The 17,523-nt window shown below is 47.3% G+C and overlaps 1 protein-coding gene across 1 annotated transcript in view; it reads left to right on the forward strand.

Annotated features, from left to right (window-relative positions):
- The window catches only part of SLC9A8 (solute carrier family 9 member A8), a 70,948-nt gene that overhangs the window by 27,550 nt on the left and 25,875 nt on the right, over window positions 1-17,523 (forward strand). Inside the window, exons 5-9 of the mRNA XM_045980114.1 lie at window positions 95-178; window positions 5,781-5,882; window positions 6,973-7,007; window positions 12,127-12,270; window positions 17,377-17,515. Of these exons, the coding sequence (XP_045836070.1) occupies window positions 95-178; window positions 5,781-5,882; window positions 6,973-7,007; window positions 12,127-12,270; window positions 17,377-17,515 (504 nt within the window). The remainder of the gene's footprint in view (window positions 1-94; window positions 179-5,780; window positions 5,883-6,972; window positions 7,008-12,126; window positions 12,271-17,376; window positions 17,516-17,523) is intronic.

Consider the following 17,523-nt stretch of genomic DNA (forward strand, 5'->3'; position numbering starts at 1 on the left):
TAAGAGGACAATTACTTTGGCTCTTCACTGGTGGATTTATTTCTTAACTACACGGATTCCATCCTTCTGAAAAATATCCATTTGATATTTACAGGAAGAAGAAATGTTTCGTCCAAATATGTTTTTCCTCCTCTTGCTTCCTCCTATTATATTTGAGTCAGGATATTCGTTACACAAGGTAAGACTCGGGCCTGCGTCGGTGCTTTTGGTCTAGCTGGCTGCCCGTGTTAGTAAGGCAGCCTCCCGAGAAGCTTGGGTGTTGACCTTGCAGTGCAGGATCTGCGCCCACACCCCGGGGTGCACAGTTGAGGCTGGACTGCACCCCCGACGTAGGGAGAGGAAAAGACATATCTGGTCCGTGGGCTGCTGTCATGGTCGCAGGCGGTGTGGCTTCTTAACTAGTGTTTTCTGTACATGGTTACCTTGCCTAGCAAGTAATGGCCACAGTGATTTTAAGTGGTATATGGGCAGACGATCCATTGATTGCTCTGGTCGGACACAGACTGACATAGGTAGGAGCACAGACTGTCCCAGGACAGCAGGGACATGTGCCTCAGGCCTTTTGATTCTCTCGGCTCACTGTGTTGGGCCTCTCTCCTTCCTTAGGCTTCTGCCTCCTTTAGTGGGTCCCCTCTCAGTGTCTTGCCCTGGGCCTCAGCTCCCAGCTGATAGCCCCTCACCCCTGGTCTCCCTTTCTTCCTGCCCTCTCCCTGGCCCAGCTTCTGCTTACCAGAGTGGAGCCTCATCCTTGCTCCCCAGTCATCCAGCTCCTTCTGGCCCATTACCTAGTCCCACAGTTACCAGCCTATTGGTGGCTCCTCGGCCTGGAGAGCGGCCTCAGCAGCCCCTGCCCATTTTCCTGCTTTGCCCTAGCATTTCTGGTCTCTGTCCTCCAGTTTCCAGAGGAACCCTTTCTGCCTGGGTGGGAGCTTCAAACTTTTAAGCCAGTTTGTATATATGTGTGTGTGTGTGTGTGTTAGGGGCAAGGGGGGTTGGGGATGTCTTTTTCTTGTCTGGGAGTTTTCTTTAAGTGTATTAAGGTTTTCAAATAAAAAGGTGGAGCACCTGGGTGGCTCAGATGGTTGAGTGTCTGCCTTTAGCTCGGGTCATGATTTCTAGGTCCTGGGGTTGAGCCCCATGTGCGGCTCCCAGCTCAGCGGGGAGTCTCCTTCTCCCTCTCCCTCTGCTTCTCTCTGTGCTTCTGCTGTCTGTCTGTCTCTTTCTCAAGTAAATAACCTTTAAAAAAATAAAATAAAAAGGTGATTCAACTTAAAATATTAGTAATAATCAGTTATTTTGTGAATGTGATTAGAAACTGTGAAGGTTTGGCCTACCCTCAGCGAGAGGAAAGAGCCTGGACTTTCAGAGAGATGTAGGGCTAATCCTTTGCTGCCCCCTACAGGTGTCTTTTGGGTAAAGTCAAGATTTAAAACAAAACAAAAAAACCTGAAAATTGGTTGTTTGAAGGTTTGCACTAGATGAAAGGATGTTTGTAAAGCATCACCCACCACAGTAAATAATTGGTGGTGGTTCTTGTTGCTAACATGATCTATTATTAATGTTAACAGTGTTGTTGTTGTTGTTTTTTAAGATTTTTATTTGTTTATTTGACAGAGAGAGAGATCACAAGTAGGCAGAGAGGCAGGCAGAGGGAGAGGGGGGGAAGCAGGCTCCCTGCTGATCAGAGAGCCCGATGCGGGGCTCGATCCCAGGACCCTGAGATCATGACCTGAGCTGAAGGCAGAGGCTTAACCCACTGAGCCACCCAGGCGCCCCATCGGGCTCTCTGCCCAACACCCAGTGTTGTTTTTAATAGCTTATTAAACTTGAGAGTTAAATTTGTCATGAGAGTTTTGGTTAAAACATACTAGTTAAATCTTTAATTTTCCACCTGGATACGAAAGCATAAATATCCTAAAATGTTCGGTCCAGATTTTTTTTTTTTTTTAAGATTTTATTTATTTGTCAGAGAGAGAGAGTACACACAAGCAGGCAGAGAGAGAGGAGGAAGCAGAGTCCCCGCCGAACAAGGAGCCCGATGCGGGACTCGATCCGAGGACCCCAGGATCATGACCTGAGCCGAAGCCGGCAGCTTAACCAACTGAGCCACCAGGCATCCCTGGTCCAGATTTTTTTTTAAGCTGTTATTTTATTGTGGCTCTATTCAAGGAAAAAGTGAAAAGGAAGTTTAATATTAAAAAAAAAATCCCAAATCTTATAAATTATTACTGACCTCAGATAATTTTTTATTATTTGTATTAACATATATTATTTGCCCCAGGGTACAGGTCTGTGAATCGTCAGGCTTACACATTTCACAGCACTCACCATATGACATACCCTCCCCAATGTCCATAACCCAACCACCCTCTCCAAACCCCCCACCCCCAGTAACCCTCAGTTTGTTTTGTGAGATTACGAGTCTCTTATGGTTTCTGACCTCAGATAATTTAAAAAGCAAGAAGGAATTAAAAGTCAATGTCTAGCTCTTTCATTTTATAAACAAATATTAAATTATAAGCAGATTGAAAAAATATTTTAGAACAATGCTGAGGAGATTGATTTGGTTTTTACTTAAAAATATGACACTTTGGGGGCACCTGGGCGGCTCAGTCATTAAGCATCTGCCTTCGACTCAGGTCATAATCCCAGGGTCCTGGGATTGAGCCCCGCGTCAGGCTCACTGCTCAGCAGGAAGCCTGCTTCTCCCTCTCCCACTCCCCCTGCTTGTGTTCCCTCTCTCACTGTGTCTCTCTCTGTCAAATAAATCTTTTTTTTTTAAATGACACTTTGGTTATTGCATTAGAGCATATAAAATTTTTATTTTCTAATTTTTTGGGGGGAAGAGAGAAACTTGTTCCAAAATTTGAGGGAAATAATAGTTTCTTAGAAAAACGTATTTTTAAAGATGGCTTTCCAGCAGAAAATGGGACAATTTATGTGAAAGGGACTAATGTGAGTTAGAAATGCGAATGCAGAGACTTCTGTCCACTTCTTATCCTCCGTAAAGAAGACAGGAAGTCAACTCGAATGTCTTTAATATTGCTGTGTTTGCTGATATAAATTTGGACTTGGAATAAAAAATTCAGTAAGGTTACTATCAGTTAATATGCATTAGATAGGCAACTGTTGGTTCTTTGAAATTATTAATATAATATAAAGAGTAGTCCATTAGTTATGTCAAAGAGGAACAGATAAATTTGCTTTATGTAACAAAGGGAAGTTCTTGAATGTGGTTACTTGAATTGGGGTAAATTTTCAACATTCGGATTAATATTAACCAACTCCATAAATTATATCAGTATTAGATTCCTATAAACAGATCAAGACTTAATTTAATCTGTTCTTAACAACAAAATAAATAAGCTCCTTACAAAGAAAAGCTCAGAGATGAAAGCCCTTAGTTTAGAAAAAAAACAAGTTATTTTGTTTGCCCTGTGTTATTTTAAAGTTCTTTGTGTGTGGAAGATTGATATACCAAAGTAATTGAATGTCAGATTATGGGAGGCCAAATCAGATTGCATGAATGAAGCAAAGTAGCCTCCTGAAGGAGATGGGCTTGTTGGGACCACCAGTGTTGAGCTGAGGACACTCTTTTGAAGTGAGCTTTAAAATAGCACTTTCTGGGGCACCTGGGTGGCTCAGTCGTTAAGCGTCTGACTTCAGCTCAAGTCATGATCCCAGAGTCCTGGGATCGAGCCCTGTGTTGGTCGGCCTGCTCTGCAGGAAGCCTGCTTCTTCCTCTCCCACTCTCCCTGCTTGTGGTTCCCTCTCTCACTGTCTCTCTCGCTCTCTCTGTCAAATAAATAATCTTAAAAAAAAAAAAAAAAAGGCACTTCCTGTGGCACCTGACCAACTCAGTGGAAAGAGCATCTGACTCTTGGTTTTGGCTTGGGTCATGATCTTGGGGTCATGAGTTCGAGCCTCGTGTCTGGCTTCATGCTTAGTGCAGAGTCTAAGTCTCTCTCCCTCTTCCTCTGCCCCTCCCCCTGCTTGTGCATGCCCGCCCTCTCTCCCTCTCTCTCTCAAATAAATAAATAAATCTTTAATAAGATAAGATATCGGTTTTGGGGATATCTGGCTGTCAGTAGAGCATGCGACTCTTGTTCTCAGGTTCATGAGTCTGAGCCCTGTGTTGGGTATAGAGATTACTAAAAATAAATAAACTTTAAAAAATATGTATACCCCGCATCGGGCTCTCTGCTGAGCAGGGAGCCTGCTTCCCCCTCTCTCTGCCTGCCTCTCTGCCTACTTGTGATCTCTCTCTTTGTCAAATAAACAAATAAAATCTTAAAAATAAAAAGTACATGTAGAATAAAATAGTACTTCCTGTTGTCTGTGTCTTGTTAGTTAAGCAGAAGGGTGGAATTCCTTGTCTATGCCCACAGTCAAGTGTCAGGGGTCCTTGGTATTGTTCCTAAGTGGAGCCCACAGGAGTCTAATAAATAGCTTTTTAAAAAATTTTTGGAAACTTAAAGATATTACCATAGTACTAGGACTCAGATATTTTCTTTTAAATGCTGTAAAATATAGGTGGAATTATATTTTGTCTGTCATATTTGATGAAGATACTAATAGAGTAAAATAAAATTATTTTTTTAAAGATTTTATTTATTTATTTATTAGAGAGAGAGAATGAGCAGGGAGGGGGCAGTGGGAGAGGGAGAAGTAGGCTCCCTGTTGTACAGGAAGCCCAACATGGGACTCAATCCTAGGACCCTGGGATCATGACCTGAGCCGAAGGCAGATGCTTAACTGGCTGAGCCACCCGAGCATCCCTGGGTGTAAAATAAAATTTTACATTTTATTTTACTGGGAGTAAAATAAAATTATTTGGAAGTCCTGTACAGCAGACCGAATTTTCTGATCATATAACCCATTATCTTGACATTCTTTATAATAATGCACCTTTTCTGGGGTACCTGCTGGCTCGGGCAGTGCAGCATGTGACTCTTGATGTCGGGGCTGTGAGTTCGAACTCCACATTGGGTATAGAGATTGCTTAAAGTCTTTAAAGGAAATTATGTTCTTTTTTTAATTAAATAAAAAATATAATTATGTAAGCTTTGGACTTTGATCAGACATGAAACACGATTAATTCCTTTAGTACCTATTCATTGGGCATCTCCCATCTGATGGGCATTATGCCAGCAACTGTTATATAAAAGCAGACAGGGTCATTGTGTGTGTGCGTGAGTGTGTGTGTGTGTGGTGTGTGTGTGTGTCCCTGTCATCATGAATCTGCCCCCCACCCCGTTGCTGAGCATATAGCTTAGTGGGAAAGACAGACATCAAACAGTTCTATAAATGAACGTAAGATTTCGGCCCTGTCACTCGCTACCAGGAGAGGGTTACTGTGCACTCAGAGCATAGAATAGGATCTGACCTGGGTAAGGGATGAGAGCAGGTTTCCCTCAGGAAGAGCCAGACCAGCCTAAGACCTTAGGATGATTCAAGTTCACCAAGCAAGGAAAAAGAAAGAATGGTCCAAGCCCGGGGAGCATGCTGTGTTCGAAGAACCAAAAGCTACCAGTGTGACTAGAACCCAGAGAATAAAGGGGAGGTTAGAGGCCTTCACAGGTGTCCAACCATCCAGGCTTTGGTTGGGTTTTAGTGCGTTCCGAGCGGAAGTGGGGGGTCAAAGTGAAGACAGCACAAACCAGGTGGGTGGTCTTTTGCAGAGAATCAGGTGTGTGCAGAGGGCCAGGTGGGGTGTGCATGCCTTCACCGACTGGACCAGCTACCCTAAGCAGTTCTCTTATTTCTGCTCTTTCCAACAGGGTAACTTCTTTCAAAATATTGGCTCCATCACCCTGTTTGCTGTTTTCGGTACAGCAATTTCCGCTTTTGTAGTAGGGGGAGGAATTTATTTTCTGGGTCAGGTAAGAGAAACATCTTTGAAAAATTCTGAGAATCTCACATTCTTAGAGCTAGTGCAGGGAGGTGGGGTAGGGACACTTTGTGGGGCCTGGGTTTCACGTTCAAGGTAAATGCTGTCCTGGAAGGAAATCCAAACTCATACGAGGCACAGTAGAGGCATGCTGAAATTGTTTCTAAGTGTCCTCAAAGAGCGTTGGTGTCTGGAATTGAGTGAATTTTCTCCATAATGCCCAAAAGTTTTGGACCTTATTTGCAAACCAATAATTTCTTAAGACAAAATACTAAAAATAAAGCAGAATATATACCAGGGTCTTCAGATTATAACAGTATCGGTTATGTTATCAAGTAGACTGAATCAAGTAGACTGGATTAAGCACTGTTTCTTAGTGAAAATTTGAATTTTTAAGAATCAAGATTCTAAATATGTTCACTCAATTCTAAGCTGCCCAGCCATAGAATTACATATTCCGGATTTTCTACCATTGCTAAACCAGTTCCCAGTGTTCTGTACTTTGAGTTCAAATTACTTTTAATCTACCCAGAAAGGTAATATCTCTAGTTTTGCATTCTGCATGTCTATGCATGTCATAGTTCTTTTCCTTTATGGGCACTTGCAGAAAGTTTGCCTGCCCCAGTTCCGTAAACTCCGTTTGAGATTTAGGCCTCTGGGTGACTGGCAGGCTCCTCGTGTGTGTGTCACATGTGTCTGCTTCTGTGGGCAGCTTACGGCCAAAGCCCATGGCATCTGAGTGTCCCCTGGACTGCCGCCTCAGTGGCGCCAGGATAAATATGTCTGTCGTGCACCCTTCGTCATTGCACAGCTTCTAGCATCAAATGGGAATGAACTTAAGAAAACCATACCTAATTTGGCCTGAAAGATGTAGCATTCTGTTCCATACTTTTGTTGTATAATGATTGAGTGCATGCTTAAACTAAAACTTAGGAATTTTCTTTATTTTTCAAGTGGTTTGGGGACTGAAGATTAATGTCCTTATTAGTTTCTAATACAGCACTAATGGACATTTTAATCTTCTTGGCTGTTCTCCAGGGGTTTTTTTTTGTGTCTGTGTGTTTGTGTGTTTTATTTTACAGGCTGATGTAATCTCTAAACTCAACATGACAGACAGGTAAATCTTTCATACTGTCACACCCATATGACTCCTTTTCAGACTGGGGACAGTTCTCTCCACATTGATTCCCGGGTGTGGTATTTCTCTATTCTGTCTCTCTCTTTGTTTTGCTGATGATTTCTGCTGAATTCACTTGTGGCTCAGAAATGAATCAAAACTATATTGTGGAATTTTGAAGATCTCTAGTCAGAGCATTGCTGATTGAAATAACTGATATAATTTAAGCTTTGGAGAGAATAACTCTGGTTCGTTAACGACACAGTGCATCTTTTATTATCCAGAATCATCTTCGACTAATTTCTGAGTCTTCTCAGTGGCCACAAAGAAAAGTTGTCCTCTGGATAGATTAGGGGTGGAGTGGGGGGTGAGGTGTACAGAGTCTTCCCTCTGGGAGTCCCATGAAGCCAGGCGTGGGGTAGGGTGGGGGAAGCAGACAGGGCCAAGGGCTCTACCGTGGACATCTTTCTCAGTCTGAAACTGCTCCAATGAGCACTCAGAGCTGCTGTCTCAGAGCCCAGCCTGGGAATTTCCTAACTGACTTAGCAAGAAGCAACCCAGGCCGCTGTCTCCTGGATAGTACCAGATCTGGTGCTTAAAAAGCACACGGGCAGAGTGAGGCCCAGTGTCCCCTCTCTGGGAAGTCCAGCGCGTGTGCAGCCTTCGTCCATGTTTCTGGACCATCAGTGGTTGCTTCTGTGGCCTGGCTGAGGGCTGGAAAGCAAAGCCAGCTCTCAGCCCCCAGTCTCTCCCGTCAGGCCAGCCAGAGCTTTCAGGCTTCAGCAACTTGGGGGCTAGAATCTTGAAGCCCCTTTCGTGGGAAATGTGCCTCTGCTGCCAGCCAACCCAATCCCATCTTTCCACCAGGAACACAAGTTTTGGAGTTTTTATTGTAAGATAGTCCTGATATATAAACAGGTAGCGAAAATCACATTCTTATTCCATAAGGAGCTGGAAATAAAGCAGAACCGAGGCCCGCATTTTGTAGGTGTTTTGCAAGTGAAAAGAAACGCCCCATACCCCGTCCTGGAAAGGAAGATGTCAGAGCATTCACTCCTTCAACCTGTTCTGGGGCAACTGGTTAGAGATACAGACAATGTTTGATAAATTCTTGTGGCATTGAATCAAACCAGTGTTTACCGGGATGTTGAGGGAGGAGTAAAAGAATTGTCCCTTCGACAAGCAGAGAGTAAGAACTAGGTAGGGTTTCTCTCTGTGTGTGCAGACACTTCTTTCTTGTTAGAAAATGACTGTCCCCAACATGGGGAGTGCTCTGGGGAAAATGAGCCAGCAGTCGCACACGCACAGCCACAGGGCCTGGCCAGGCACTTACCGGAGGGCAAGTGCGTCTTTGGATGACCACAGTGGAAGAGTGCACCTTGTCTGAAGGCGACTTCTCAGCTCTCCCCAGTAATCACCCGGTGGGCATATGGGCCCAGAAGTACTAAATATTAAAAAGAAAAAAAATTGGGGAGCACCTGAGTGACTCAGTTAAGATTAAGCATCTGCTTTCAGCTCAGGTGAGGATCTCCAGGTCCTGGGATTGAGTCCCACATCGGGCTCCCTGCTCAGCAGGGCGCCTGCTTCTCCTTCTTCTCTTTTCCCCCTGCCTGTGCTCTCTCTCTCTCTCAAATGAACAAATAAAATCTTAAAAAAAACATTTTTTTCCCCCACAAGAAGCCAGGTTTCTAGATTTTAATCGTGAATTTTCTAGATTTTAAATGGTGACAAGTTAGTTTTTCAGAACGCCACATAGGTCAAACGTGAGACCCACAGACCTCTGCACACCAGAAAATGTGAAAATAACTTGGTTGCACATAAGATTTTATCATAGCCATGGTTCTGCTGAAAGCGAGGTCATGGTGGACTCACCGGAGTTACATCCCCACGCCAGTCTGCCTCCTTTTCACTTGGTGGTGATGCTGTCTTATGAGATGATAGAGTAAATCAGGAAAACACATTTTTAACTTGAACTTCTAGCCTCTGGCATTTTAAAGAACCAGCTACGAAAGTGGGAGGGGGAGCAGCTGAGGCACACATGACTCCTGAGACTGAGCTCTCGGTGAGTCGGGTTGTTCATACTTAAGACTTTCCGTGCTCACGGCCAGGAAGGCTCTGCCCCAGTCTAGATCCCCAGCCCATCCTAACTGTGTTCTGTGATTTATGCAAAACATTCCCCCCCAGCTTCTTCTTATGAAAAATTTAAACATACAGAAAAGACCAAGCATGTACAGTGGATACCCAAATGACCACCACCTGTCTTTGATTACTGTTCAAGTGTATTTGCTTTCTTTTTTAGTTTGAATTCACTAGCCAACACATAGTACATCATTATCACTGTATTTTTTTGCTTTAACATGGATCTTTCCGTTCGTCCCTCCCTCTGTCCATTCATCAGTCTGTCTCCTTCTAGTTCCTGCTCTGGTTTCAGTTCAGGTTGCCACAGGGATCTCGACAAAGAACATCAGTCAGGCCTTTTCTGGCACAAATGAAATCCAACACAAGTAGTTTTGGGGGCAGGGAGAAGGTTGTTGGCTCAGAACTGAAGTGTTCCAGAATGATGGCTTCCAGCATGACAGCCCCCAGGGCCCACGCTGTCCAGGAATCTCTCCTCTCGCCGCATCTCTTTGCACGCTTCTCAGCTGGCTTCGTCCTCAGGCGCCCTTGCCCCACGTGGCTGCACTGATGGCTCGGGCTCACGTCAGCCTCACGTTAGCTAGCCCGGCCCAAGGGCCAACCTGACTCCCGATGACCTGGTAAAATGCCTGCTGATGGCCCTCTTTGACCAAACTTGGGTCCCCTGCCCACTCCTAGAGCCCTGTGCAACTCTGTGTGGGGCGAGGAGAGGAGGTGTGGCTCCCCAAAGGAAAACGGGAGTGCTATTCCCAAAACCAGAGGTGTGGATGCTGGGCAGAGAGAACCGTGGCCATCTGCTCCACTGCCCTGTCCTCGGGGATGGAGCCGCACAAGGTCAGCACCCCACACGCAAGCTACCGGGGGCTCCCTGGTTCCCCACCCCTGCCTTTTTCTTTTTGGACATTCAGAAAATGCTTTTTAGACATCTTTTTCCTTGAGGCCCCTGATGTTTTACACGGGGTGAGAGTGGGAATTAAAGACAAGAAGACAAGCTCTAGGTCAGGGTGCAGCAGGGGGGCCTCAAGGCCCGCTGCCAGCAATCTGGGCGCCCCCCCCACCCCCCGGGTTGGCAGTCCTTTGATGGTGTCACCTTTCCTTCTTTCCCTCGCCTTCCTCCTCTTCCTCTCTCCTGCCTGCCTTCCCCAAATACCTCTGGGCCATGCTCAGTACAGATCCCGAGAAAATATGCGTAACTAACATGTAGTGCCCACTCCCTGGGCACTCCCAGTGAGGTGGGAGGCAGGTGACCTGTGACAGCCTGTGAGGACAGGGCAGGTGTGGAACTGAGCTCTGAACTGAGACTGTCTTTTGGGGGCTCCTCCTCAGCTTGAGATCCAGACGCTGTCCTTGAGGTGAGCCAGTTAGCTTGCGTGGGTTCACCTTAGTCAGACACAGGGAGCTTGCGTTAGAGACCAGAATGCCAGATCATTGACTCGGAGGGCGCACTGTAGCTGACAAGGCAGCCAGGCATCTCCTCCCAGTAGCCCCGCCCTTCCTGAGCCCCGACTCACGTGACTGTGTGGGGCTGCTGGGGATGGTGCAGTGGACAGAGCCCACCCCTGTCCCGGGCGAGTAGCTCCCGCTTCCCTCCCAGACTGTGCCCATGGCGAGGGCATGAAACAGGTGGCCGGGCTCTGGCTTCCATCTCTAGCCAGGTCTGCCCCGTTGGAGGTCCCTGTTTTGTCTCATGTTGTAGAACGGGGCAGACCTCATCTGCTGAGCTAGAAGGAAAGCAGTGCCGGGCGTGTCATTTGACAGGATTGGAAGGCTCTCGAGAACTCTTAGGGGTAAAAAGACAAGTTGAGAGAATAAATCATCCAGGCTCCTGGTGGCCCATGAGGCCCTCCCTTGCTTGCCAGCCTCCGACATGTCCTGCCGCTCACCGTCACGGGCTGCTGCCACACTCTCGTGTCTGTTTCTCAGGCCAGCAAGCTCGCTCCCACCTCAGAGGCATCTCGCCGCTGTCTCTGTCCCCAGACCCTGGCTTGGCCATCTACTCTTTCTCACCTAGTGCTTGTTTAAGTAAGAGTCATCTCTTCGGGGCCCTTTTCTGACCGTCCAGTCTAAGTGGCCCAGCCTGCCGCCCCCGCCGGGTCACTCTGATCTTCCACATAAAGCTTGCCATTTTCCAAACCACCCTTGGTGTCTGGGTGTTGCTGGGTCCAGTGTAGCGGTCAGGAGCACGGACTCTGAGCCAGACGGCCTGTGTTTGGATCCTGGCTCTGCCACTTCTTAGCTGTCTGACCTTAAACAAGTTCCTTAACCTCCCTGTCCCCCCATTTCCTCTTACGTGGCTGGGGCAGTTACAGTGGCGGCACACATGGGGGCCGTGTAGAATAGCGAGTTCCTGCGCGTAAAGTGCCCGCACCACGCCCGGGGTGTGGTCAGTGCCCTGTCAGTGTTGGCTCTCATTATTGGCCTCGGTGCCTGAAACATTTCAGGCCATTACTAGCTCCTTCTTGGTGGGAGTGACGCCTTCCTGGGCACTGTTAGGGGGAGCTGCTGGCCTGGTGGGGAGTGGCGCTGGCGTGGGTGGCTGCCATCCCCTTGAAGCACCCCAGAGATGCTGCTGACTCTTGGCACTCTCCGAGATGGTGTCTACGGCCAGTCACAGTGGCACTCTGGTGGCCAGGGGAGAGGCAAAGGTCACACTCAGGAGTTTGTGGGCCCTGTGGGGGAGGCCCCGTGAGCCATCACGGTTCTGGCTGCTCTGACAAAGAAGGCTGGGGATGTCTAATGTATTTTCAGCCAAAGTCTGCCATCGGTCATTGGTCAGATAAAGCCCTGGGACTCAGGGTGGGAAACCAGGCTATTCTAACAACTGCCTGAGGAGCGGGAGAAGAGACACCGGCTCCTCCAGTTACCGCGGCTCCGGTGTGTACGAACGTGTCAGACCGCATACAGGCTCTGGCTTTGCTGTTTTACCGTGTGGGCCACGTGGTCAGCATCGCCGAGTGACCCCTTCCTTTTCTCCTCTGTGCAGCTTTGCATTTGGCTCCCTGATTTCTGCCGTCGACCCGGTGGCCACTATTGCCATTTTCAATGCGCTTCACGTGGACCCGGTGCTCAACATGCTGGTTTTTGGAGAGAGTATCCTCAACGACGCAGTCTCCATTGTCCTGACCAAGTGAGTGTCCTTTCTTCAAGGCCGCCACTGAGCTGTCAGAGAGACAGCTGTTCCCAGGCAGCTGCACGAACAGCTGCTTGTCCTCCGGGCGGCCGGGTCATGCGCTTCTCCGTCTTCTGTCCCGACAACCCCTCACGCACCCCAGCGGTGCTGTCAAGGCCCGGGCTGAGCAGAGGCAAGCCCGCCCTTTAGGACCTTTCCGCAGTGCTTTCAAGTGCAGCTTCTTGTCCAGGTCCCAGGGGTGCTCATTAACCAGAGCAGTCCTGGGCCCCGCCCGCTCAGCAGCTTCTGATCAGTTGTTCGGGGGTGAGACCCAAGAACTGGTGCTTCATTCGTTCCAGCATAGGAGGGAGCAGCCAGTTGAGGGATGGGTGTGTGGCAGCTTCGGTGCAGACAGAAGCGGTAGGCAGAGGCCCTGCTCTCCCACTGAGGGGCTGTCGCCCAGCACCTTCCTTTCGCCTCGTGGAGAATGAGCCAGCAATGCTCACAGGTGTCCCAGCCTCAAGATGCTGTTGCGTGAAAGCTGCTTGGGACACTGTAAATCTCTTTTTCATCTGTTCGTCTGTTATCACTGCCCTTGTTGATAGGATCTGAGAAATGGTAGATGAATCCTAAAATGTCAAGAAGCCACTGAGAAAAAGAAATGACTCTAAGGTCATCTCACATGCGTCTCTCTGACGCAGGGCTGTTTCCTTGAACTCTGTCTTTTGTAGTGTTCATTAGCATGTATGGGCAGGAGACCAGACAGTTTTAGCAAAACTAGAGGAGTCACCGGCAGTCAAACCAGTTGGAGGAAAGAGCCCTGGACAGCGTTTCACAGATCAGCTAAGAGAACCTTAGGAGCCATCCTGTGTTCTGCTAAAGAAAAACCTGTTTCCTTTGTTGGCGGATTCCTGGTCAAGCATAGTCACTCTGTGTTTGTTGGCATTTTCTTAAAAGCTTTATTATAGACTACATTCAGGATCTTTACGTTGGAATAAAACGATGTTTTATAGTGGGAGGAACCCAGGTTTTAGAATCAGGTTGATGCCACTCACAGCTGTGTGGCCCTGGGTCCGCTCCTTTACCTCTCTGAGCCACGTGCTTCTCAGCAGTAAAGTGAGGGTGATAATGCCCCAGCCTAGGACTGGATTTGAGGATTGAATAAATACTATCCTGTGTGAGAAGCAGCAGACATCAGTTAATGTTAGATCCTTTCCTCTTCTACACCTGTCCTCCAGTTACCATTTCCTGTCTTTGTCCTAGTTTTGTCCTAATCTTGCAAGAAAAACTTTACCAAATGTTGCTTAATTGCAACCTTAATTAGCAGACCTTAAAATAAAAAAAACTTTAAAACATTTTTGTTATTCTAAAAGTAATACATATATTCTTCATACAAAATTTAGAAAATTAGAGTATATGCATTATTACTAACCAGAGATAATTACAGTTAACATTTTGGAAGTCTGCCTGTGTTTTGTGTAGTGGGACGTATGCCCCGTATACTGTATTGTAACTCTTCCGTTGAGCAGAGTGGAAAAATAATCTTCCATAACCTGATTTTCCTGGTTACAGAGTAGTTCATTCTGTGAACTTCCTGGGATCTGTTTAGCAAGTTCCTCACTGTTGGCTTTTTCACATTTCTCTTGGCAAAGATTTCTGTAGCTTTATTAGGCAATTATCGCAGTAATATTTAAGATCTACTCTGAAAGCCTTTTCACTTGCGGGTTTTGACTTTTGTCTCGTGTCCTGGTGGCTGCACATATTCAACATTCACGATAAAGAATTTTGTCCAAATTGGTGATGACATCATGAGTTATTTTTATACATTAGGAGCTCAACTCAACTGCTTTTTCTCGAATGTATTTTGTTTTTAAAAAATCTGTCAGAAGTAGGACCTTTGCTGAGCTTCTCCTGAACTCTTTGCCACAAGAAGGTTAAAGAGGAGGAGCTGTCTTCTTTCGAAAGTGAGGAATGGTGGAGTCACCGCAAGCAGCCACAGTTTCTTCCTGGAAAAGTGCTCTTGAAGGCCAGGGTCGCCTGTGATGACAGTTCCCAAAACTGGAGCTGTGGGCCGCACGCATATGTGTGCGGTCTGCAGGCTGGGGTGGGGGATGCTGAAGGCTGGCCGTCCACCCTCAGCATGTGGCGAGGGCCCTCCACGTGTCAAACGTCGCTCAGAGACAGCTGGACTTGACAAGGTCAGTCCAAGGTGGGAGAAGGATGCTCCCAGAGGAGTGAGGGCAGTGCCTGGAGTACGAGAGGGAGACAGCCGCTCTGACGGGTAGGAGTGAGGCTTCTCAGCCAAGCTGTCTCATGAGCCGGTAGGCATTTTCAGGCTGGAGAGACAGCGGGCATGGTAGGCGTGCCTGTTTGGGGGTGCTGGGGAGCAGGACAGGAGGGGGCTGTTGTCACCTTTCCTTGGTTATTAGATAGACTCTATCTTGTTTGAGAGTCTGCTTCATAAATGATCGCTCTCAAAGCGACCTGACACACTTACCTTTGCAACTGAATGTGTGAATAAATTATACCCCTTTTTTGATGTGTTCATTTTCATAAGTGCCAGAAAGCTGTCTTTTGTTTCTTCATTAACTTTAATTAAATTAGTTTTAGCTTTGATTTGTTAGTATGATGATTTAGTCTCACCATAACTGCTACAGAGGAAACCTTTTTGTGCTCTCCAGCTGCAAAGTAGGCTCATGAAATGGATCCTGAAGCAGCTTTGTCTCATGTTCTTTTACGTGAGAGAAATAAAAAATGTAGAAATTTGCCAGGCCAGAAAGAGTCCAAATTCTACTTTCAGTTATCCTGAGTTCAGAAACCGTTGGCCTCTGTCCTGGGTCTGCTGTCCTCCCTTGATGTGACCTCACCAGCGTGTCACTTCCATGGGGCCTCTGCATGAAAAGAAAGCAGTGGCCCCAGCCAGTGGACCAGCTTTAAGGGCTGGGGGCTGGACACCATGTGCTGGCAGCCTGCAGGTCCATTTGGGAACTGTGGGTGAGCTTAGCCTTCAAAAACACTTGTCCAGTGAGAACCCGTGTTGGCTCTCAGCAGTCCCCGAGGTAGGGTGTTAACCAGTCCCCAAGGTAGGGAAAGAAGGGGTTGGAGGAGATGGTATGTTCAAGTGAGTTTGGAAAACTTCATGTGAAAAAAGTTAGATTTTTTTTTTTTTGCAGGACTTTTCAGAACCTTTATTATGTTATATGTTACACTGTGCTGTGAATCATCACAGAAAACTTCCTGAGGTTATTTGTCGAAGCTACCCTTTAATCAGAGATTATCCTGCCTTAAAATTATACCAATTCATGAAATGCCGATTAATGAAACCAAATATTTCTATTGATAATTCTTTGTTTTGTTTACTAATTCAGCAAAAATTAACTGAGTGTCTTTGTATACTAGGCTCTGCTTTAGGCCCTGGACATGTAGCGGTGAACAAGATGGACACAGGCATGGTCGCTCATGAATGACTCATGAGTTGGCACTTTCTGTGAAGAAGTCAGGTTCCAGGAGAGCCCAGAATATGTGAAGGCGTCAGGGCAGCTGTCCCTGAGGAAGTGACACTGACCCTAGGTTCCGAGGAACAGACTGGGACATGAGCTGGGGCCAGGGAGCTGTGAAAGACGACCAGGGTCCCATGACACTGGGACCCTTCCTGAGTGAGGGGGAGACGGGGTCACGAGGTCTGGCAGACACAGGGGTCCGGTGCTGCTCAGACGGGGCTTCCTCCTGAAAAGCAGTAGGAAACTGTCGACAGGTTTGGACAGGCCGGTGGCCCGATCAGATGGTGCATTTGAAAAGGATCATGCAGGGGCGCCTGGGTGGCTCAGTGGGTTAAGCCGCTGCCTTCGGCTCAGGTCATGATCTCAGGGTCCTGGGATCGAGCCCCGCATCGGGCTCTCTGCTCAGCAGCGAGCCTGCTTCCCTCTCTCTCTCTGTGCCTGCCTCTCTGTCTACTTGTGATCTCTCTCTGTCAAATAAATAAATAAAATAAAAAAAAAAAAAAAAGAAAAGGATCATGCAGGCCAGTGAGTGGAAGGAAGACAAGGATGTTTAGAAAGAGCGATAAGGCATAGGCCTGGGACAGGACGGTAAGGAGAGAGAGGGAGAGAAGTGGGTGGATCTGAGAGGTAGTCTGAAGGTAGAATCCATCAGGAGGAGGATCTTTAATGAGGATAACTTCATTGCCGTGGTGTAATGGTTTTTCCTTTCGGGATAAAACCGTTCATTGAATTTAATGGCTTCTAACAGTTTACTTTGTTCTGTTATCCTAGAAGGAAAGTTCTTTCAGTTCTTCCTGATGCTTCCTAACCCACTCTCTCGGCCCTTTCCCTGTGACATTTCTTCTTTAGGTTGCTCCGTGCTCAGATTTCCTGCCGACGCTTCAGTTCCAGGTTTTATCCCAGGATCCCTGCTGCCGTCCCCCCCCCCCCCGCCCCAACTAGAAGCACTCCCCATGACTCCCTAGGGCCTTCGGGGTGAAATACCCACACCTAGCTTGGTCCATTGCCTTACCCAGGGCCACCGTGGCAGCTGGTCGTACTTCTTGCTACTGTTCTCCCCACCAGTGCCCCCTCCCCGTCCCTTCCTGGGTTCTAGCCATGCTGATTACATAATTGGATGCTCCCAGAATGTGCTGTGCGTTCTTGGGCTCCCTGCCTCTGCACGTGCTGTTCCCTCTGCCTGGGGCACTTGCCCTCATTTCCTCGCCCATTAACTCTTCTTTTTCTAAGGCTGAACACAGCCCACGCGTCAGGAAGAGCCTTCCCGGACCACCACCCGGGTTGAGTTAGACGCACACCCCATGTTTCTGCAGCCCTTTGCCCTCCCCCCAGTGTGGTCACTTGTTCTCTCCTTGTTTGTCTGCCTTACCAGACAGAAAGAGCCCCAGCAGGGCAGGGACTCTGCTAGGCTCTCTGAACCCTGCCCCCCACCCCGAAAGCTAACACAGTAGGTTCCAGTTCACAAAGTAGGTGAACAGTAAGTGACCTAACCCAATGATGGAAGGAATGGAGGACCGCGTAAGCAAAAAAAAAAAAAAAAAAGTCAGTGTTGAGTTTTAGTTGATTGCTAATAACTTTCTCTATAACATTTTAACTTCTTTCTTGTTTTTCTTTTACTTCCTAGCACAGCTGAAGGTTTAACAAGGAAAAATATGTCAGATGTCAGTGGGTGGCAAACATTTTTACAAGCCCTTGGCTACTTCCTCAAAATGTTCTTTGGCTCGGCAGCACTCGGCACTCTCACTGGCTTAATCTCTGCATTAATATCCTT

Source organism: Meles meles, chromosome 16, assembly GCF_922984935.1.
Source record: "Meles meles chromosome 16, mMelMel3.1 paternal haplotype, whole genome shotgun sequence".
Taxonomy (NCBI): domain Eukaryota; kingdom Metazoa; phylum Chordata; class Mammalia; order Carnivora; family Mustelidae; genus Meles; species Meles meles.